Consider the following 24,063-nt stretch of genomic DNA (forward strand, 5'->3'; position numbering starts at 1 on the left):
AAACTGCAAATCATTTTGATGATAATTGATATGTGATGTTAGTATTGGGCCACATGATGAGCATGTGGAACACATAGAAAATACATAAAATATAGCATTAATATAATACTGTGACTATAATACATTACTTATCAGTCAATTTTAGATTAGCATTCAATTTTAAGCATCTGTCTCAATGGACACTTACGGGACCTTTGGAAAAAAAAAAATTAGATTCCCAGAAGCTCCACTGAAGGACAGGTATTGGCTAAAATAAATTTATTTTGCCCTATATCATCTATTCTCTCAGTTTATTGTTGGCTTTGCAGACAGGGTGGTTTTTTTCATTTGGTAATTTTCTTTGCTGTAACACTCAATTTTATTTGCCTTTGTTTTTTTGGCTCTGCAGTTCTGTGCGACACTTGGAACCACACCTTGCTGCTCCTTTGACAATCTGTTAGAACTGGGTCCTATATGTAAGTCTTTGCTGCTACTTTCTACAATTGCAGATACCAGTTTAAGCCATGCTGAGTCATTTCCAGGGCATTGTGCAGCATCAGTGTCCAAATTCAATAAGGCTACTTATAGGTGAGACCTTCAGTTACAGTTTGCTTTCTAATATTAGGTCAAGCAGCAAACTTGCATTCTCAAACTGTTAAAAGAGTACAGAGGGCATTGCCTCAAGGGGTTTTTGGGGGGCGCCTATCTTGGAACGCTGTCAGTGAAAAATTACTGTAAGTGCTTCAGCCTGTAACACTTTTCTTCAAGGCCTTCTACTTGCAAGTGCATCTAGAGCAATGGTGAAGATCAGGGGAAAGCTGAACTCCAGTTCTCCTCTGCACCAAGTGTTTTGTTTCTATCTGGTTCTAACGACTATAAAAAGCAGAGAAATATGCACCAAAAATTCACATGTATTTTCCTTAATCCTTCCTCTCCCTTCCTTGATTTCCTTCCTCTTGCAAGAAAACAGGACAAGTGCCAGTGTGTCGAATACCATGACTGAGTCACAGACTCTTCTTACGTATTTCTGTGTTATGGTCTGTGGTGTCAAGCTTTGATCTGCAGAAAGGCTTGGTCAAAAGCACAAGCATGCTGGCTAATGAAAATGCAGCAGAAGCACACCATATCTATTCAAGTGTATGTTTAGAACTGGAAATTTATAGCTATAAGTAATTGGAAGCAGCCTCATAGAAATACAGATAGATTTGATGTTCTGTTACTTTATTCAGGTGGGCCCTAAAACATTTGGGGTTTGTGTGGTGGTGGCTTGCTCTGTGAGGTTTCCTGCCCTTCAACACAAGCCCCAGAGACTCAGCTTCTCCCAGTCCTGCTTTCTAAAAAGGTTTCTAGTAGTCTGCTTAGCAGCTAGAGATTATTTTGCTGTTCAGGTTATTTCTGTAGACCTGACCTAATAAAATAGTGACACCAATGCTTTTAGGTATAGCAACTAATCACGTGTTTCACCAATTGCTCTCAATGATTTTCTGCTTGTGCAGCAGAGACCATCAGAAGGATTGTGCACTACTCAAATCATAAGTGTCATGCTAGCTTTTCTGCATGCAGGTGATTTTTCTTCTTAATATACATGAGCAGTAGTTCTATGAAATAAAGGCAGTGTCTCAAACCAAGTATATTTGAAAATATATAGTCAGTTGAAATTTGAACATGTTTCCAAATAAACCTAAGTTGTGGATGTTATGAATAATGTTTTATTAGCCTTTTCCAGATATTTATGCAAAAAGAAAATGTAGTTCACAAGAATGCAAATTCCAGCATGAACTTGATGCCCAATTGCAGATCTGAACGGATATAGCTCTGTATGTGGAAATACCCATCAGAATTATTTGGTGACCAGTGTAAAGATGTTATGTGGGCTTCAGTCATCAACTCATAGACCAGAATTGTTACCATGTGCATTAATACATGTGATCTATAGCAGAGTGTGCATACTAAATTAGAGAATACATGAGAGGCTCATCTGCTAAAATATTTCTGTAGAAACCATTCCGTGACTAATCAAAACTAGCACTTTCTTAACCTTTCAATGCTTGCTCTTGCATAAGTGTCTCAGTCCTTGAAATAAACAGTTTGCTGCACGTAGTTCGAAAGCATGCATGTGCACATATATCAATATGTAAAAATTACTGTTTAGAAATGTGTGTTTGTGATTCATGAGTTAGAAGTGGGGAGCACAGCTAAAACTCTAGCTCCTCTTGCTAAAGTAGATAGTTTTATTACCATAGAAATGACAACTACATCTCTAGATACATTTTTTAAAAGTGTATTTTATAATGGCTTTTAAATCAAAGTAATTTAATTTTTTATGTTGCTTAATATTAATACGATAAATCTAGACATGTAAGGACTCTGTTCCAGTGGAAGTCAGGAGGAAGAAGAATATGTTACGTATACATCTTTATGTATTAATGGAAACCCAGATGGTAGAAACATTTAATCTCTTAATTTAATTTTAAATTGGGAAAATAATAACATCAAAGAAAAATCTCTCAGGCACTTGGTTTCATGCAAATTAATAGGGCTTTTTAATCTTCTGTTTAATTTATTTCCCCTTCAATTACTTTTTTTTTTAGGTAATAAGGAAAATATCTGGATGCATATTGATGCAGCCTATGCTGGGAGTGCATTCATCTGCCCTGAATTCAGGCATCTTTTAAATGGAGTGGAGGTGAATGAAGTGTTTCTTCTCTAGCAGCCTGCTAAAACCTTGCTCTTCCATAGAATTTAGGTTTTTCTTATGCATCCAACATGACTTTTCTAGAATCTCTGAGTACGCTGCACTTCAGTTTGCACCAAAAATTACTGTAAATTCTATTACGTTACTTATGTTTATATAATTTTTACTGCTTTATTCTGGGAGTGTGCAAGTTACAGCAGTATGTAAAAGTTTGTCATTCAGAATAGCAAGTAGCAGTAAGTCAACAAAGTGTCTTACAAAATAGAAAAAAGGAACTTTTTCCCAAAAATCAAAAAAAGACACGTTTATAACACCCTAATTCTATATTACACAAAAAAGAAAAGTAGTTCAACAAATTAATGAGCTGCTTATGTTTGATTTTTTGCTTATATCCTGAAAGTCATACAGGATACCACCAGTAACTGTATCTCAAACAGACGGGGTTTAATAACCGAGAGTGCTAAATGAAATGTTCCCCCAACAGCACTCCTATTCCTTTCCCCCCCCTTGCTGAGCTACTTGGCATTCAGTTGCTTAGATAAGAATACTTCAATTTCCTGCTGCTCCCTTCAGACAGTCAGATAAGTCCTCATCTTCCATGTTAGTGGAGAAAATATTACTGTTTGGTAAAGCCAGAAGTTTAAACACAGCACTGATAGGTAGTGACTAATGAAGAAGAGGAGGGACAACCCCCTCACAAATAAAGCATTTCTTTCTGTCTCTTTTTTATCAGCAAATGAAGCTTGTTGTAATTTCCTGTGGGGGAATATTTTTTTAAATTATTGTTATTGGTTCCTGAAGGAAATGAAACAGCATCCCTTGTCTGGGCCAGCATTTGTCATAAGAGTAAATATTTAACAGCCATGAATAGGTTTCCTACCTTACATAGAACAGGGAGATAGCCAGATAGATGTATAGACAGACAGACAGATAATCTTCTCTTATGAGAGCAATTGTTAATTGTTTACAAGTGACAGGGAAGGTTATGAGAAACAAATGAGAACAGAAAAGTGCTATATGGAGTAGTCAGACCCTGGTGCTGGCAGGCCCCTGTCTCTTTTTTAAGGCTGGTGGCTTCTGCCTTTGTTGAAACACAAAACATGGATGAAGTCTTTCCCACACGATGTCTCTTACCTACCTGGGTTTCCTCTGATGCCACGCCTAAACATATGTCAACTAAAACGGGCCTGTTACATGATTTATATAAACATGTATTGTGAATGCTTGTTCTGTGTTGGTTTTTCTTTCGACTTAGATGAAAAAAATGACTTCTACTAAAAGAAAATACCCTGGCAGTAAAAAAAAAAAGTTGTTTCCTGGTCAGCTGTAATTTTATGAATGAATGTGATATGCAGATTCTGAACTAAATATATCACTTGTCTCTATATATGAATTTTGTGAGTATATGTTCAATATTCTTGGAAACAGAAAGCTTAGTGAATCATTACTGGAAATTGGGATATGAACCACAGTGGATGTTCCTGAGTATGCAGGGGTTTTTGGTTGTTTGTTGTTTTTTTTTTACTCTGAGATATGTACTTTTCCATAACATATGTATCTAAAAAGTATAGTCGTTAGCAAATGCTCGAAGTGTTGATAATACCAGTAACCTAACCTGCACACCTAACCTGAATTCCATCCCCAAAATAAATGAAGATTTAACTAGAACAGTTATTAAGTAAGGTGACATCAGCATGAACATTATAAAGACCCAGTTCAGGAATTCATTCATAGTTAAGGTGTACTCAGACAATTTGACAAAGTTGTATCATTAGCATGTGGATCCCTTTTGTCTTTCATAATTCTGTTTTTTATTTATCCATTCTCAGTTTGCAGATTCATTTAACTTTAATCCTCACAAATGGCTCCTAGTGAATTTTGACTGCTCTGCTATGTGGTAAGTATTACAGTAAAAGGAAACATTCCAAGAGACAAAATCACATGTTAAATTAGTTTGCCTTTCTTGCAGTATACATTTATTTACATTTCTCTATTGAAATGAGGAGTTCTGGATAGCTTTAACTCTTGTAAATTATTTACAAAATTCACTCTTTCATTTAATCCAAGTTTCAAAAAGTAAAATTTAGAAATAGGCCTGAGCCCTGCATTATGTTCCAGAGAGAGAGGAATCCTGAAAAGTCTGCAGATTCATACTTTCTCCATTTTGGGACTGTTTATAACATAAATGAAAAATCTTCATTTAAGGATATTAATGCAATGAACTACATGCTAACCAGAGTTTTTTCTTCTTTTCCGTAAAATTTCTTTTTGTTTAAGCCTTGATTCTTTTAAAAGCCTTTCTAGAAATGCTTGGGATTTGGCTGATGAAAGGCAGCTGATTTCAAAAAGGACTATTTATGCAATTTTGTACTGATCTTCAGTTTCCCAGATGACAGCAGAGATGACATTTTTATATAAAAAGATGGCCAAGTGGAAACCCTCAGACATACTTTGAAACAAACCAATGTATCATAGCATTAATAATAGCAGTAAAACCATCCCATAATAGATGATCCCATTGGGTCCTAAAATGGAATCTCTAGAACCTAGTGTCTACCAGCATCATGACTAATGATACTTATTAGCAAAATAGCTACTCAATAAATGCAGACTATTTATCAAAATAAATGAAAACATTAATTTCAGTTATAATAGAACAAAATTTGAAAAAAATAAAAAAAGAAGGAAAAACTGAATGTTAAAAAGAAGACTCTGAAACATCATCCAGAAGAAGGTCACCTTATTTAAAAGAAGAATAAATGTAAGACAGTGATCGCTCAGTTGCCTTTGGTCAACCTTCAGCTCTTTTAATATCATCAGCAAAGTTGACTTTTCCACAAATATGTAGATTATGCAGATAATACATTACATTTTTTTATTTTAATAGTTTTCCTGATATAGGCACTTCAAATATTCCAAGCCATTATGGTTTTTTTTCTTTTCCTTAGAGTAAATGGCTTACATTTTGATCCTGATTCATCAGTAGTAGCAGTGATTAACCCAAGACTCCAGTTTATAAGTACCTCATAACTAGCTGTCTCTCTCTGTATATGGAAATAGGAAGACGATGAAACTGCTTTGCTAGTTTCTCCCATCTTTTTCTCATCACTCAAAGACGTTAACAAAGTAGCCACTCAGAAATGAGACAATGCACCATCATTCTCTTTAATGTTTGTAGGACAATTAGGGACCAGAGTCTAGTCCCTACCAGTTTAATTTCTCATTAATTCTGCTTTCCCCTGTGGAAACACTGTGGAACTATGTTAAAAGTGTGTTACCTGGCTTTCCAGGAAAACAAGGTATGTACAGCCACACTGTCTGTCAGTTTATGTTCCCATCTCAGGTGATTTTAGGTTCTTCCTAGCAAAGCTTAGACTTTAGACTTAAGAAAGTATTTTTCTCCATTTTGTTTCTTGCTTTTTTTTAGATAAGCCATTGCATAAAATGTTTGTTTTCATAGGTAGGAAGTTTCCATTATAAGGAATCTCAAGAGACCTTGCACCATGTCTCCTTACTCAAAGTGAAAGCTTCACAACTATAGCCATTCAGGCTTAATTTCAGCAAGGCATTTCTGTATAGGTGTTATTCACCTAATAAAGAATGAAGTATACATTTAAAGTTAAACTCTTTGACTTGAAGCCAAATCCATTGTCCAACTACATCTAAGGCCCATGTCCAAAATTCACCTCTCTTACCAACTGTAGTGCTGCCTAAAAAGGTGAAATGTAATAATAAAGGATGAAGGAACCCGGTGAGAAAAGGTAACTGTGAAGGATACATGGGAAATATTAACCATGATATTTTAATAACATGGAAAGAGTTCAATAAACAGTGAACACTAGAATCAAAGGAAGCTGAATTCCATCGACAGGCAGGCTTCTAAATCACCCAGGCTCCTCAGCACTTTCCCCAATAAACACTCCCATTTCTTTTCCCTGCAAATTGATTACAATAATCTAGCCATTAGATCTGTAATGTAATTATTTAACTACTCAGTGCAATATGTAGCACTGATGTCATTTGGGATTTGGAGGCAATTTCATTATAAACCTTTTGTGAAATATTCTCAGACTTCTTGATGTACAGAAAAGAGCAGTCAATTTCCTATAAAAAGGAAATTAATATAGCCACTCCTGAGAGGGGTGTATTTTCCATATTCAAATGTTAGGGTCCTTTGGAGACTTTGCTTTGAAACTACCAGTCAGTTTTGCCTGACTTGTTTAATCGGTACTTTGGAATATGACAAAATAGAAGAAGTGTCTTCTTTCAGAGAGAGTGAAAATAATAATCTTGTGAAGTCTTGGTATTTTTGCTTTTCTGCTACTCTTTTCAGGGTTTAAATGTTAACTTTTGGTTGGGAACATTGTTTCAGTATTTGGAAGGAAAGTGCTTACAGGAAATGCTTATCTGTAGCTGGAAGTGAAATTTTTCTGTTAGTTTGTAATACGAAGTCACCTTTTTGGTTATTGTATCTATAATTTTCAAACAGACAGAATAGAGTGAGGCTGTTGAAAGCTGCAGATGTGCAATCCAAGTAAGTCACTTTTCACAGTTTTCACTACTTTATTCACCAGGACTTCTGTTGTGCATTTGGTATTATGAGTACTTAATATGTGAATCTTTGCCACTCAAGCTAGATCTTAGTCGTTCTATTAGTGTAACATCAAGCCTTAAAAAATTTCTAGTTTATCAATGACATTTTTTAAATATATGTTCATAATCCTTCAGTCAACAAGGGGTATTTGCAAAGAAAGTTAAGGACACCACTTCTGTCCATTACCAGACCACACAAGCACTTACTGCAAGGAACTTTAAATACATAGGGTGAAATCTAGACATGGTGTATAGAGGTGCTGCTCAACTGGTTCATATACATTGATGTGCAGGCTTTGGATTTATTTTAGTAATCCTTTTAGACAGTTTTTCATGGTTGCCAGATTAAGACCTGTGAAGTCCACAGATGGACCAGGCACCATCTTTTAAAAAAGCAGTAGCATCACCAAGGAACTACAAGATGGCAGCATTTTTACATCTTCTAAGCTAGGTGTTCCTGCGGAATAGTTACCTGTTCCATTGTTTAGCACAGCATATTACAGGAGAAGAAATGCAGCTCTCACAAGACAACTAATGATATTGCTTGTAACTTGAGTTAGTTGCGTACAGAATGAGCTAGTGAAACACAAATATACCAAAGTACTCAAACATATCCAATAAACTACAGTAGAACAACTTAGGGTTTGTTAAAAAGTTATCCTAATTAAACCTGCTTTCGGCTAATAGTTTCTTTCTTCTGTCCACAGGACATTTCCAGCACACAAATAGGTGATTGTGTTTATTGAGAGCATTCTGAATATCTTTTACTATTTTTCATGTTTATAAGCTTACTTATCTTCAGCTATGTACTTTCCATACCTGAAGGCAAGTACTTGACTGTTAACCTTGGTACTTCCCTGACCCTTAGTGAGAGGAAAGATTTTTGTTTGTTTGAATAAGATGTTTTATGAGCACACTCTAGACGCGGATGAGAGTGGGAGTATGTACTGGCTTGTGCATTATACAGGCACACTAAACTATTGGAAATTAGATTTTTACTTAGAAATTTACATTAACACATTAAAAAACAGAAAAAAACGGATGCACAGAAAATAATAAAAGGTTTGGACCTTTGTCACTTAGAGTGTCCCTGTGTTGACATAATTATTGCTTACTTTGTAATGTATTAATAGGCCTAATATAATGATGTAGCAGTCTTTCCCTTTTTGATTTCTGGTTCCTTCTTCTTCTGCCTCTATAAACCCCAGCATTTGTGGAGGTGAGTCAGTCTTACACACAGAGCAAAGCCTAAACCAGGAAAGTGTTGTTATTACCCACTGGCAAAACGTAGCTTATTCTCTCTAAAAGGGAACCTCAGTCCATTCACACCACCCACTCCCTGGCAGTAGTCAGGTGTGCTTCTCAGTTTTCCATTGTGCCGTAGTACGTCGGTCGGTAGTTGTATATCAGATCCAGCTAAGGGCAGGGTGGTGCAAGAGGGAAGCCTGAGTCTGGACTGGGTGGCTTGTCCCCACCAGCGGCTGCTGGCGCCACCACCGCAGCATGGAGAGGCAGTGGCCAGCATCCCCAAAGCCTCGCTGCGGCTGTGCGCGGTGTCTAGGAAGCCACAGCTCTTCCCACACAGATTTGTACTGCAGTAATTTCAAGGCAACTTCTGTTGACTGCAAACATTAACATTGCTTCAGCTAGTCTCACATTCTGGTGTGAGCGTCTATCACCATAAAAAGATCCTCTGTGTCTGTTTCTTGTCTGTTTTTAAATATGCAGTTGTGCAGTCATGCTGCCCGTTCCTGCTGAGCCTTACACTTAACTACTTGTAAGTACAGTACTGATATGGCTGTGAAAATGCACTGAAAATGGCACAGGCTGTGCTCAGGAAATACGCCAGTTTAAACACATTCAATTTGCCTTCACTTCTTGTGGAAATTAAATGCCTTAAATTGTAATTCTTAAATTTCTCAATTTGATTTCTTTCTTTTTTATACAGGGTGAAGAAAAGATCAGATTTAACAGGTGCCTTTAAATTAGAACCTCTTTACCTGCAGCATCACCATCAGGAGTCTGGTAATTTTTCAATTAAATGAGACTATTATTATTTTGTTTGCACACTATTTGATGGGAAAAAAGGACTTAAGATGAAAACTGAAATTCTTGAAACTACCTAAGTTGTTTAGGAGCCTATTTCCATTTTCAGAGTGCCCTAGGGGGTTAAGCTTATTGAAGTGCAAACACATGTCTAGAGAGATTTTAGTATAAAAAGCAACTGAGGGAAAGCCATTTTATAAAGCATTCTATTAATACTTCTGTATTGGGATTGACCCAGCTCCAGACTTACCACTGACTCTTTGTAGGAGTGTTGAGAAAATTCTTAATGATCTTTGGCAGTCAGATAAACATATTATTGGGTGCTGCGTATCAAGTCCCTTAACCTGCCTTCCCCAACATATCTTTCTCCAGAATGGTTTCAAGATCTGATTTGTAGAGTTTCTAAAGTCTGTGACCTTTTTTCTTAGCTATTTGTGCAAGCTCTGATTGAGATTTTCAAAAACCCATGTCAGGAGCAAACACTTCCTGAAACTGCAAAGAAGGGGTGAACCATGTTTGGTATCTGTGCTCTATTTTCAGTGATAGCTATCTGGGACATTATCCTGTTGCTTTCATGTTCTCACGTTGATTGTAGAGAAGGCAGTAAGTGCAGGCTATCCATCTTGTACAAAATGCTCATGAAAGCTCTTCACAAAATGCTCACAAAGAACTTACAAATCGTAGGCCCTGTACAAAGCTCCTTAATGGATTAGTGCTGCTTCTTGCACATACCTAGCAACTGCAGAGTGGCATTTGCCATCCTGAAGCCTGTTTTCACACATTCAGTTATTAACTGATTAATTGTGAAGAAGGTCACAGCAGTGCAGTGTCAACATGTGGTACAAGTTCCCTCATAACTTTCTCAAGAGGGTGAATCACATGTGGATGTTCTTACTGTTTACTCTATCTCATTTTTTTCCCTGGAATTGCTGGTGCTGATCTGTGTTCAGAAGTACATCCTGAGTACCTTTATCTTCTCTCTGTTATGGCTATGAACTCCTTGACATTTAAATTAATACCATCCAGAATTCCACCATTCACTAAAAAGCCCTAGGAAAAATGGATTCCTGTGCCTTAATCCTGAACTGGCAGAAATTTTGCATTTTATTCCTTTTCTACGTTTCCAAGCAATGCAAATATAGAACAGTTCCAATAAACAAGAAAATACAGTAACTCTGGAGCTGAGGTTCACCCTCCAAAGGCCAGAATTGTTAAGAAAAAAACATATACTTGGGTTTTGCCTTTTTTAATGAAAAATACAAGTTATAGCAAATACACTTAAGTCACCAGCTTTTACTTAACATACATGAAAAAATATTTCTCTTCAGGAGAAAATACCCAACCTTAACTACAGTGAAAATATGTTCTTGTGACAACTGACAATGCTGATACAAGAACCTTAGGTCTTCCCCAGGTTAAATAACACCAGAAGAAAATCAAACCTTTCTTAAAACTTGGTGCTCTCAGTGAGGCCACCTAGTTGACCTGAAAACATTATCTCCCCAGTTGGATAGTAAGTTGTTCAGCCTTCATCTTGCCTTCAGAAGCTGTGATAGCATGTTATGTAATCTGGACATAATGATTTCAGAGACCAGCTGATTACTAGCATTCTAGTGACGCTAAATTGTTCTACGCCCTATTCCCATCTGATATCAATTTTCCAAAGAGCTGGACAACACTTTTCAAATGCAAATGCCTTTAGTTAAACTGTTAAATCCAATCCATGCTTACGCCTTCCATAAACATAGTCAAATTTGCAAAGGTGCTAGGCTGTTACAGTCCCTCTTGGTCCCTGTGTGATTTATGGGATGTCAGCACTCCTGGAAATATGACTTGCCTAATGGAGGGTCTTATTTTCTGGCTATGTCTCAGGTCTGAGAATTCCCATCATGGTTTACAAGGCAAATGAAGTAGCATTTTTGAATTCGCTCATCTCTCACTCAAGAATTTAAATGAGCGGAAAAATATCTCTATCTGTGAGCAATTACTCTTAATAACCATATGGCAATTATGTGTGCCCCCAAGGGGAAAGTCTTTATTTTGTCATTAATTATAATTTTATGTGATTTGCATCATCACACCAGGAAGATTATACTAGCTTGCCTGGCAACCCAGGATATAGGTCAAATCCTAATGGCAGTGTTAGAAGAATGCAGCTTTATACTCCATTGTGAATGCCACGTATGCTCCCACAATGCAATTCCTCCTGGTTAAATACAGATGTAAGACTAAGGCTTGTAATCAAGGACTAATCATTGATTGCATTCTGCTTCACAGCTTGTGAAAGGCGTTGTTGTGGATCATTAGACATAGCCCCTTACAGGAGCGTAGGATTATTTATCTATCATCAGTTGCTTTACTCTCTTTGCAAGCAGTCTTGCAGCTATCAAACAAAAATGGCTGCTACAATGCAGAAGAATACGAATCTTATCAAATTACCTCTTTACTGAGCTGAGGCAACCATGTTCATTTCCTGAGGTCCGGGAACAGGTTAATGATTGTTGGTCGTTGTGTCTTTTATTTATTTATTTATTTATTTTTTAAATCTGGAAAATAACATAGTAACAGGTTAGAGAAACAAATGGCTACATGTTGCAGGGAGGAAGGACCATGATTTTTCCTATGTTTTGGGTGCATAGATGAGAGAACATTGGCAAGAGAGCTTGTAACATAGGAAATTGTTTCTTTGGTGTTTGTTTTTTTTAACTCCTAGAAAATATAAAGGCTGAGAATTATGTAAATTGCATGGACTGGTCAAATTCAGAAGCTACAGTTCTATATAGTACCTTGCAGTTCACAATTCCAGGAGACCTTGCAGTTCACAATTCCAGGAGCAGTTAGACAGCACTTTCCCATGGAATTTAAGTACATACTTTTGTATGAAGCTTATACTCCACTGCAGAGTAATAAAGCAGAAAGAATAAGAAAGCTAAGTGGATGCTTCCACATTTTCCTAAAGAAGGGATTTAAGTTTTACATCAGTTTAATTTCTGTCACTGGCTTACTGCAACTAACCCAGTTTTACATTATGGTTTCCTTTACTGTGAAATCAGTTTAATTACCTGATTCAAAGAAAAGGTAGATGCATCTTGACTCTGTGTGCTTGTATAAAAGACAACTAATAATGCCCTCTACTTCCCTCCCTGGACTGCATTGTGGCTTGGTCAATCTGTGTTCATAAGGGGCTTTCACTATGTCAAAGGAAAAGCCATAAAAAAACACAGAATACTATTCTTCAAGCAGGAAGAGGTCAATTCTGAGTCAAATTTTCCAATCACTTGTTAGACGTGCTGAAGAATTAGCAACAAATGTAAGAATGAGTATAAAAGACAGTTAGAAGTGGATTATTTTAAAAAGTATTACCAGTTCACTAGGGTAAAGGTGGTGACATTTCACAGCAGAGAATGAGCAATGAAGTGAGCTTGGGGATTCTGCAAACTTTTTAAAACAAAATTAATGATAGCTATTTTATCTATTACTTCTTTTCCTTACAATAAGAAAATAAACAGTATTTAGTCCATCATCTCCACAATATCTGCAGTATAACAGAAAGGAAAATTGTGTTTCTTCTCCTGTAAACTGTTTAACTTGTTAGTGCTATATTCTGAGTAGCTAAGGAATGAAGCTTATTACCTTCATTCAGCATGCTGCCAAGTACCCCACTAGATATTTGGTGGTCCTATTGACACTGATGATGCTGAAGTTTGTAGCAAACATACAGGATAGCTACAATACAGCTTTTTCAATAACATTAGAATGATTGAAGGCTTTGACTGTTCTGATGAAGCAATGTGAACATTTTTTCTTTAACTTCCAGGCCTTGTAACAGATTATCGGGTAAGTACAGCATCAATGTAATAATTAATACTATTACTGCTATATACTGATATTTTCAGGACTTTTATTTTCCATTACTATCATAAACGTCAAACCCTTATGTTTCTTTCCAGGAAGGATGCAGCTTGCTAAATTTTTAACATTCCTCAAGCTGAAAATTTAAACTCTTTTTTAATTGTTTACAGGCAGAAATTGTCTTGCATGTGCAATATCTCAAGGTTTAGACAGTAGAAAGAAATGTCCTAAAGATTTTTTTCCTTAACATAGTGAATAATACAATTTTTTTAAAAGAAAAACGCATATGTGTTTTAATATTTAACCAGTAGAAACACTTGTTTTGAAATGGAAAAAGGGCCTGTCATTGTAGATGCTAACCCCACAACTGTAAACAAACCAATGTACATGAGCTTCTAAGGTACTTATTTTTCCTAAAGCCTTCGAGGATAATTCAGGATGCACAAAGAAAACTTGATTTCCCTTGTGACCTTTTCATTCTGACACCAACCTCCTTTTCCAATTTTAATTTGAAAATTTTGAGTATTAAACAGTCACACCAGGGCATTAACCAGGAATAGACATTTCTACTATTATTTGACCTGCCTCTAGCAACCGCCTGTAGGCTGTGGCAATGCGGTGTGCTTCAAAATCATTGCAGAATGCACAGTTTCTGCAGTATCCCTGCAATGGTGACTTCTGACGTGGATGTCCTCCCTTCTCCCTGGCTTGCAGCACTGGCAGATCCCCCTGGGCAGGAGGTTCCGCTCCCTGAAGCTCTGGTTCGTGCTGAGGATGTATGGGGTCACGGGGCTGCAGGAGCACATCCGCAAGGTGAGTGGAATTTGCTTTCTAGGGTAACCTGTGATGGGACGGGAAGAAAAAATGAGCTGGCTACTTATCTACTTTCCGTGACTTCTGTACACGTCAGAAAGCACAGGCAACAGCTTTTAGACAGCTCAGTTCCAAAGGGGTGCTGCTCGTTTGCCCCACGTAGTGTCACATTTTCGTATCACGGCGGGTTCAAAACTGTCATCTGTTTTGTCTTAATCTTTAGGGAAGACAAGTCTACGAATTCATAATTTCTACCATGTGGGACCGTAGTTCCCTCTCAAATTAAGCCAGAGCACATCCATGGTTTTACTGTGGAAAAACATGTTTATTCATTACTTCTTTATTTTATTAATGTGCATGCAATGATAGCATGTTTTGATTATGATTAAGAGATACAGTAACTTATAGGGCATCTCTACCTCTGCTTCTTCTTTGTTTTGTGTTTAAAATACATCTTTTTTAAAAAAAAGAGAATGTGTACAATTTACAGTTTGTTAACATTGTTATGAATAAGTACTAAGTTTATTCTTGATGTAAAAAGGAGTTTTTTAATCACTAAAAACCCCACAGCTGGCACCAGTCTAAATTATATATATACTTCCTCTGTAGCAGTAAAGTCAAATTCAAGCACACCTTTCATCATTATGAAGTGTAGGGAAACTTCTAGTGAGGAGATCCATGAGTTGGCTCTAAAAATTTACAAAAATATCCATTAGCTAAGGGTCTGGTCTAGTACAAAACTAGTACAAACTCCCCACAGACACACATTCCTTTCTATTGTGGTACTAAACAGATTAATTCCTAAGAAAGGCTTTTTCCACTGCTGTAAAATCACTGCATGAGGAAATCTCTTTCGATTTGGAAAGGTTCTGGGATAGAGGGTACCCTCTTTGCTTCCCTTTTTCATCACACTGTAATTTTCAACTGACATAAAAATTAGACTTTTATCCTTAATGAGGCTTTCCGAAATAAACTTTGACAACAGTGGTAATCCTGATGTTCTGTCATCCTTGTGGCAATCTGATACGTATCCTTCTGATGAAAAATTGATACAAGGTTTGTTATTGCTTTACTAGGCTACCATTACAGTTTCTAGTGGAATTCTCTCTCAGGTTAGATTTCTGGGTATGTTGCCAAGTTTTTAAGTAGGGCTAAATCTCTCACTGGGAAAATAGAGGATTGAAGCCTCATATCAATTGCATGGCCTTTTATCAGGCTGGTTTCCACAGGTCAGTATTTACATTCAACAAGTTCCCTCTTTCCCTGCCTCCCAGACATTTCCCTGACTGTTCAGCCAAAAAGTGCTTGTCTTTCTATAATCATAGCTGAAGACCAGGTTTTTATATTTTTTTGTGACAATACTGTTCAGGAAGGCTAAGTAAATCAATCTTTTCTTAAAGATACTGACTCCAAAATAAAACCCTAATATGTTCCCTTATTTGTAAAAGTAATTCAGACAGCTAGATCTCCAAGCGCTTGTTGAATTGAGTGTGTATGTTTAATACTTCATTAAGGACTATATTGTTCCCCAGTATACAGAGAAAATAAGTTATGACCTTACGTTTGCAACTTTGAAAGGGGAAGAGGTGTAATTAAGGGCAGAATTTGTATCTCATTGTATACATCTGTCAAACTGGAACCATTAAGTTAGTTTCTCCTCGCTACCCCCCCCCCACCCCCCGCCCCAGATGAATGATGATTCAATTCAGTGGGTTCCAAAGCAGCTTTAAAAAAACCAAGTAATTTCTGTCTCCAGCAATTCTCAGTTGAACTTAAATTTCAAGAAATAATTGCATTTCATTTGCTCCCTGCTCTAGCAGAATTTAAGATATCTTTTGTGAGTTTGCACACACGTTGCTAAAGTTATATCAGTAGCTGCAAAATAACAATTATAAGTGTGTTTCATATCTTGCACATTTTCCTCTCTTCTCAGGAATTATCATGGGTTCCAGATATATTGTGAATGACTTTCCTTTTGGCAGTGTAGTAATGAAGCATATGTAAACCCACCTGACACTGGCTTATATTTTCAAACCAATAGACAAGTTTCCAAATGAAAATTAATTTGGAATTTAACCTCACTTTTAAACTTCACTTTAGCATTGCTTATCACAGTGCTTGACCTTGAAAAGTTGCTTTCTTTTAAACATGTTGTAGCATCTTGCAAATAACAGCTTTTATATTCCCACTGCTGGCAAACGCAGTCCTTGAAGAGAATAGCTGGTACTGTATCTTGTGGACTTGGACTTTTAGCTGGGTTTTAAGGGAACCTCTGTAGCTGCCAGAATTATTTCTGAAGCTGCATTTATTACACTGAGTGATAGAGTAGACATAGGTGGAATGAGAAGAGACCTAAGAACAGTGGCAGAAGCAGACATTGCAACCTTCAAGTGGAGAGCAGTGTGGCTGGAGTTGGGGAAAAAGGGAGAAGTGCTCATGCTCTGTTGTTTTATTAAGGAGTTGCCCCAGAGAAAGGGCCACAGAGTCAGGCAGAAGAGCAGATGTTTGAAACAGCTCCTTGGGCTGGAACCTGGGGAAGGGCATGCCTACGTTTGGGATGTAGCAGGCAGTCACACACCACGTAGTTTTGATACGTCAACGTATCCGCATGTAGGGCATGTCGTTCCTGTTCATGCTATACAAAAGCAGCTAAGGCATGCCTGTTCAGATGCAGGGATGGGCCTTATGGAGAAATTTGGGACCTAGGGTTTCAATTCCTTTCTGAGTTTATAAAAATCCAATATAGATGCTGTGATCACCTAGTTTAAAAAAAAAAAAAAGACACTTCAGCTCCTAAGTCATACAAAACTGTAGGAGGATTTATCCAGTGCTTATAGACTTCTAGTTAGGCTTCTTTTGTGGAGTCAGGTGTTACTTACAAAGTGATTTGAGATTTTCAATAGTAATGAGCTTCTGACATGATATAGAGGGGAAAAGCACAGCATATCCTTAAGAAGCCACCCTATTTGCTGTGCGATTAACAAGCTTCTATATGGATGACCAAAGATATCTGTAACTATCTCTTCCCAAACTTTTCTTTTTTTCTGGATGTAAACTGCCACAAAAAACTATTTGTCTCTTTTTTTTCTTCTGTCTTTTATTAGTATGTTTTAAGAAAAAGATGTTTGTTATGTTTGCTACCTTAAGGTCTGCATCAAAATGACTAGATAACCACTGCAACTGGCATTTACTTGTACTGAGGAAGGCATTTAGGAACTAAAATATTCCTGGGAAATTTGCATGTGTGACTTGGATTTAGACACAGTAACTTTTTTTGTTTTCCAAACCTTCCAGTTACGCACTCTTTTCCCAAACAACATGTAATATTAACCTATTGCAAAGTATAGGTTTTAAAAGCAGTGGTAAAGGGGAAGACAGTCATCTCTGAAGGATGTGGGGAGAGAAAAATACAAATTTTGGAGGTAAGTCCCAAAGCCGCAGAGATGTACAAAAAGGGCAAAACCAACAACAGTAACCGTCTTCTGGACTGATTCCAAACATTCAGAGTCAGTATAAATGTGAAACCCAAATGGCCTGTTTGTAAATGGCCCATTTGCAAACTGCTTGACCATTTTTGTTAGTTTAAGTCCTCTCAAAGAGCTCAGAAGTAATTTGAGAAATTTAGCGGCTAATGTTTTTGTATGTGATCCCCATGAACATTCTGACTCAGATGAATCCTCTGTAGGACCAGAAGAAATCAGTGTACTATGTCCTCCTTTCTTCACTGAGGATAATGAATTCCGTTAGAAATTAACAGCAGAGGCCAAGATACTGGAACTGTACAGAACAGCAATGCCAGAGATAGCATTCAGCTGGGGAGTGGCACAGCCCAAGTCGCTGTTGAGAAGGCTCTGTAGACAGCATTTTCCTTCAGAGTGTAGTGGGATGCGAGCTATGGCAGACAGAGAAGTGAAATCTATAGGAGGAAAAGCATGAAGTGATCAAGGCTAGGCAGGTATGCTTATTTGCATATACACACTGATGTACTGTGATGCTTCAGAGAAGCTCCCTTCAATCAAAACCTATTTTAGTTCTTGAAGGCTTTGCCCAAAAATCAAAATTCAATTTAAACACCTTAATGCAGAAGCATTTATATTTATATTCACACATATACATACACAAATACAGATTTTTTTTAAAAAAATAGGGACCCCGTCTTAATGCTCACAAGTTTACTGTTCCCATTAGTGATTATGTAAGACACTTAATCCTGAATAACCAAATGAATTAGATCCCTTTCTTGTTTCACTTCTCACTGAAGAAGAGCCATGGTTATTTACCTGAGATAGATAGTGATACACAAAAATTCCTTACAAACTTCTTTTCTTCAATCTGCTAAATTTCACTGTGAAGAGAAGGGCTGGTATTCTGTTCCTATATACCAAGACTTTTCAGGCAACTAACACAGTCCATGTGATTCCACTTTGGGAACCCACATGATAAAGGGATTTTCCAAATGATATTGCTAGAAACAGTATATGAGTTGGTTTGCGTACATCCACTTTTTTGTTAAAATATGTAACAGCACTAAATAAAAGAATTTTTAAAAGTTAAGTAATATTTGAATGTCAGCATTAAGTTAATGGTGCTAGGGACACAGCATGACACAAATGTCAAAATAAAAAGCATTTGGAGGTTTAAAATATCCATAGATCAGGCTTGGTATGTACACACTCAGCAGAAAACTGAGAACAGCCTGTTACTTTTTACCTCTCCTCCTTTCTTATCCTTGGTTTCAGTGCCCGCAGTTCTCCAAACAGGACTTTATTTTCACAGTTTACCTGCCCGTCTTGAAAAGTTGAAGCACTAAAGCCACACATGTCCTTCTGTGAGTTCTTGCCACACTTATGTCTGGAGCGCAGGTGCAGCTCTTGGACTCAGAGAGGCAGGTGTGATACCCGAAAGCCCTTCGGTTTTACAGAGTTAGAACCTCCAGGCTTAAAAATGTTTAACTTCATTGGGTTTAATTGTGTTTGGTTGTAACAATCTTTGTAAAAGCAACTCAGGATAATAGCTTATAGTTCAAAGGTGCAGGGCTTTGGGTGTGTTAAGCAAAGCTATTAGAGGTGAAACCAGTTAAATCGCCACTTTCTCGCCAGTCCAGTTCTGTATAATCTAAAACACTTGGTGCCCCCCAGTGGCTTTACAAATTACTGCTACTTGTTAAGACTCGCTATGGATAAAAGTGCTTGAATCCACACATGAATACAAAATACTTCCAGAATTTTGTTTTGTGTTTTACTGAATAGTCTCTATTTTTCCTTGCTTTTATGTCTTTCAAATTCCTGAAAAATCCTTTTGTGCAAAAAGTGGACATAAATACCTGCTATAAAATGTACAGCGTGGGTTTGGAGTTTTCTTGTACAAACTACTCACAGTAAGCCAAGTCTTAAATTTTTGTTTTATTCAATTCTTACCCAGGTAAATTTTGATTAAATTCAGTTGGTGATTACATTCAGCTGAACAGTTGTGAAATTCTTACCTCATTGAACATGATGGTTTTTATGGCTTTGATTTCCAAGACGTAGTATATGCAGTGTGAAATTTTGCAGAGCTGTGTAAAAGACATCAGTTTAGTTAAGGCTATGGAACATGAGGATAGGAGGAGACAGTAAAAGATCATTACAACACGTATGCGTATTTCACATACCTTTTCTATGCACTTATGCATACAAGTATCTGTATATATACATATACTTCTGGTCAATTTTCATAGCTGTTTATATTAGCAGAACATTCAAATGCCGAGGAAAGGACTAGGCATTTTATTCATCTCATTCCTGACTCAAAAGAGCTTTCAGTCTAATTTTAGAGGGAGATGGTAAATGGATGTAACAAACAGCAGAAAGGAAGTGGTAACAACAGTAAGATTGGCTGGTTGCATAGGGTACCAGTATGCCCAATATGAAGGTTTTGAAGCAATGTTTTGATTCAATATAAACAATGTTTTTCTATTTTAAGAAATAAACAAACATCAGAAAGCTATGATTAAGACTTCAAAATGTGTTGGGGTTGGTTGTTTTTTTTCTTTTCTGTAATTTCTGTTTTGCCTTGTTCTTGCCCTTTTGGAAGACGTTCCTGCGAGCTAAAACATTCCACATCTAACCCTGGCCCAAAGTGAAATGTTTCATTTTTGTTTGATATCTGTCCCTGAACTTGCAAACAGATAAAGTGCAAAAGCAGGAAAAGACATGGAGACATGGGCTTAATTGTTTGTTTTTGTAAAATTATTTGCAATCATAAATATATCAAAGCTAAGGAACTTTTAAACATCACTTTAGATGTTGCTGATAATTTTTGGTGTAGACTGGCTATTGCGTGAAGACAAACTAATTCTAATAGCTGCTTGCTGTTGTCGTTTGGGGGGGTGTTGTTGGGTTTTTGGGGGGTTTTTTTTAGGGTAGTAAGCACTAAAGTGATGATAGCCAGTGAGAGGGGGACTGGATAAGGTACTGCAGGTACCTGATGAGGATACAGGTTCTTTTTTTCCAAGAGCTTTTGAATTAATTCATCTTCTGTTTGGAAGAAAGCAAAATGTGGTATGCAAGCATCACTGACTGATGTTAAGACTTCCCAGCCGGCTGTTAATATGCCTGTTGGTATTTTTCCTATTTGTTTGATTTTGGAAGAGCACTGGTTTCCTATGCTTCAAAATAATTTCCCTGGCTTGGTGTTCAATGCCACTCTTTTTTCCACAGTAACTTCTAAACAGGTTGGCTGAGATTTGCTACTCATTTTCTTGATTATACTGCCATCACCTTTCTTTTCAACTAAACCTGAGCACCCAGGTCAGAAGAGTGAGCAAGTTCTCCCCTTCTTCACAGTTATTCTCTCATTCAGTGAACTATTGTAAAAAGTGTATCTTTCCAGCTTATTTTGCACTGGAATAGTGATCATTTTCTCTCTGTATACCTGTGCATCTCCCCCTTTCCCCATAATAGCTTTTAGACTCTTTAGCCATTCCCAGCCAAAACTGACAGTGGTACAAAACCTAAAGAAGAATTATTACAATTATTTACTATTAATATAGTATCATATAAAACTGTGCTGAAATGTTTGATTAAGAAACAGACTAGTACTGCGTAAGACAGACTGAGCTACTAATATAGTAATGGCTTGATATGGTCTCTGGAAGTCATAAACGGGATGTAAGTTAACATAAACAGATGGCAATATGTGAATATTATCACATATCAGAAGAGGGAACAGAGAAGAGAAATTAGGGGTGGAAACAATTTAGCACATCTTTTCTCTTGAATCAAATTTGTACAACATAGATACTGTCTTTCTCTTCTTAGCATGTCAGGCTGTCGCATCAATTTGAACATTTAGTCCTTCAGGATGGAAGGTTTGAAATCTGTGCTGAGGTTGTCTTGGGACTAGTCTGTTTTCGGCTGAAGGTAAGGCAGCTAAGACCTCCTATTTCTTCTGTCATGTCAATACAATAACCTGCAATTGAATATAGTCTTTGTAGTTAATGTACTTAATTATTTTTTTAAGGAAAGTAAAGGGAGTTCACATAGATCAAAGCAGATTAAAGAAAGAAGCTTACGACAATTTTTAAAAAAATTAATCAAATGCTTAAGAGAAATTCAAGCATACTAGGGTATGGAAATATTAAGTTAATTTTATATGTGTGTATATTTAATATCCAATTTTACATATATATATACATAAAATTACTATCATGGATGAAGATTAGAGTAGTAAACACTTTTTGTTGTTTTCTTTAAAGAATACATTTTCATTTATAAAATCCTACTGTCAGACTGGGCAAATTGGAACAAGACATGAGTAAGAAGAGGTTGCATGGGAGGGCAGCTTCCCAGCTGCCCTCAGCCCTGGTCTGCTTTTTTGTGCTGAACATGACCCTTTTGCTCCTCTTGGTCTTTCATTTCTCAAAATCTCTGTAAGTGCCAAGTTCATTGACATGGAGACCTTACCTGACAGAAACTAGAAAACTCACTCTGCACTCAGAGCATAAGAGCTGCAGTAGTTGAGAGGGCTCACTTGTTTAGTCAGACATTAAAAGGGAATCAGTATCTTACTTTAGGTAAAAAACTCATTTAATAGAAGAGCTTGCAGCTAAAGCCTCTGTAAAGGGCTGGATTGTGACACCGAATCTGAACACCAAGCAATGACAATAACAGCACTGATGTTTTCTAGTTCACGTGATACCTAAGTGAGCTTTTAGCTCTTCTGAAGGCTCACAAGCACATCTTGGCTCCTTCTGGGTAGTGTGGTATTACTACTTTTCACAAATTCTTTTCTCAGTTATTCAGTTGCTCCAGTTACCTGAGTTTGATGCAATTGGCTGAAGGAGCTAACAAATCTTTAACAATAAGGTAATGGTGAATTCACCTGGAATAGGAAAATGGTTTTGTTTGAATTTATGTTGTTTAAAATAAAAGAAAAAAATGTCTGATGCTAGGGCATCAGACAGAATGTGGAGTTTTTTCAGTAAGTAGAAACATGAATATTATTTCTTTACTAACAAGAACTTTTAAAAGATTTTGAGGAATAGGTTCTGTGGCTTTTATTGCTCAATAACAAGATGTTGGTTGTAGTCTGCTCTTTCACATGGAACAAGCAAACACTAGTTTTGCAGATCCAGAGACAGCTGTTACTCAGTGCTCTACATTTACTTTAAAGGAACAGTCCTGGTGAAATAGAGCATAGCAACACAGGAATTGTCACTTTTGATCAGACCAGTAGTTCATCTACATCTGTTCTCCTGTCCCTGATGGTCCAGAGGAAGAAATCAGATCTACAGGGAAAGACAATTTTACAATAGGAGGTAAATATTGGGCACCTAGCTAAGAAACTTTTGGACAAGTTGTAGTATAAAGGCATGATTCTGCTGAAAACCAGTGTTGAATCAGCAGTGTTTTCATCGCTTCTCTTCCCAGTACAAAAAAAAAAGAGAACAAAACTAACAAGCTTTTAAATGAAGAGTGTTTTATGATTATTTATGCATCTTTACTTGCTTTTTAAATCACTCTTTGAAAAATCTTCCCGTGATTTCTATAATTTGTCTTAAAATGCATCTTAGAAGTAGGATACTTCTAACTTTTATGTAGTTACAGTAGGACTAAGGGACAGGGGACAGGGGACTTGAACTGTAATGCTGCACAGCTGTAAAATTATGAAATATTTTTTCTTCCTTTGCTCTTGAGAAATCCTTTTGTATTTTTTTTGCTTATCTGTAACTTCTAATTTTTTGCCTTTCACACGGTTGAGCAGATGGACTAATAATCTATGACTTTCATATTATAACTATTTCATCAAATGTATCATGCCAAAGGGTTAATTTTTGGCCTCCTTGTCATGTCTGCAGATGAATACAAGTCAAGCTAGTAATTTCTCCAGAGGGGTGAGAATACCGTCTTATTGAAGCTGACAGACTCAATCAGAGCTGGCTTCTCAAAGCTCTGGGAGAGGATTAGTCACTAGTAACTTCAATTTGACGTGACACCCGAGTGTCACAGCAGCCCCTAGGTGCAGCTCTGAGAGCAGAACAGAAGAAGATATATAAATCTTTCTTCTTCCTCCCCTCACCCCTGCCAAGGGATTTAACTTAACATCATATAACCGCTTGCATGACCTAAAAGTTACTGCTGTGCATTTCATATTAAAGGCAAGGATCATCACTTTAATGATAAGAAAGCAGTACATCATTGTCACCAGTGACTGACCCATAATGTGTGGGGACTTGCAAAACACCAAAGTTGGTCCTTTTCTTAGAAGCATTCAAATTGCTTAAATATCTCCTAGAAGACAAGGCTAAGCCATGAATTTCAGGCTTCCATCCAAATTCCCTAACAACTTGTGCTAAGTCAGAACAAGGTTTTGACTTGGGTTCAGCTCTAACTCTAATACGATACAAACCCATGAGAATAATACATTTATCCTCAGTGCGAATGGGAAACTGTGTCTCCCTTATGCTTTGTTTTTATATGGAAAAAGCTATGCAGGCAAGTTACAACTGTGCAGATGTGAGAGGACATGTTTTCTGATATGGATGTTTCCAAGAAGACCTATGCCGCTACAATAACAAAACCGCTGCTGAACAGATGGATTTGTCC

The 24,063-nt window shown here is 37.1% G+C and overlaps 1 protein-coding gene across 9 annotated transcripts in view; it reads left to right on the forward strand.

The window, feature by feature from the left end:
- Nucleotides 1–24,063, forward strand: part of DDC (dopa decarboxylase) — an 80,108-nt gene that overhangs the window by 49,789 nt on the left and 6,256 nt on the right. For 5 of the 9 annotated variants that reach the window (XM_049830130.1, XM_049830128.1, XM_049830132.1 and 2 more), the window contains exons 7-13: nt 389–455; nt 2,571–2,665; nt 4,504–4,571; nt 9,216–9,292; nt 13,131–13,150; nt 13,880–13,978; nt 21,277–21,378. In XM_049830130.1, coding sequence (XP_049686087.1) covers nt 389–455; nt 2,571–2,665; nt 4,504–4,571; nt 9,216–9,292; nt 13,131–13,150; nt 13,880–13,978; nt 21,277–21,378 — 528 coding nt within the window. Of the gene's footprint in view, nt 1–388; nt 456–2,570; nt 2,666–4,503; nt 4,572–7,163; nt 7,209–7,974; nt 7,997–8,995; nt 9,014–9,215; nt 9,293–13,130; nt 13,151–13,879; nt 13,979–19,288; nt 19,374–21,276; nt 21,379–22,630; nt 22,776–24,063 lie in introns of those variants that run through there. The other 4 variants (XR_007509741.1, XM_049830134.1, XR_007509742.1 and 1 more) reach the window with 4 other exon arrangements.

This window comes from Accipiter gentilis, chromosome 27 (genome assembly GCF_929443795.1).
Source record: "Accipiter gentilis chromosome 27, bAccGen1.1, whole genome shotgun sequence".
Lineage (NCBI taxonomy): Eukaryota > Metazoa > Chordata > Aves > Accipitriformes > Accipitridae > Astur > Astur gentilis.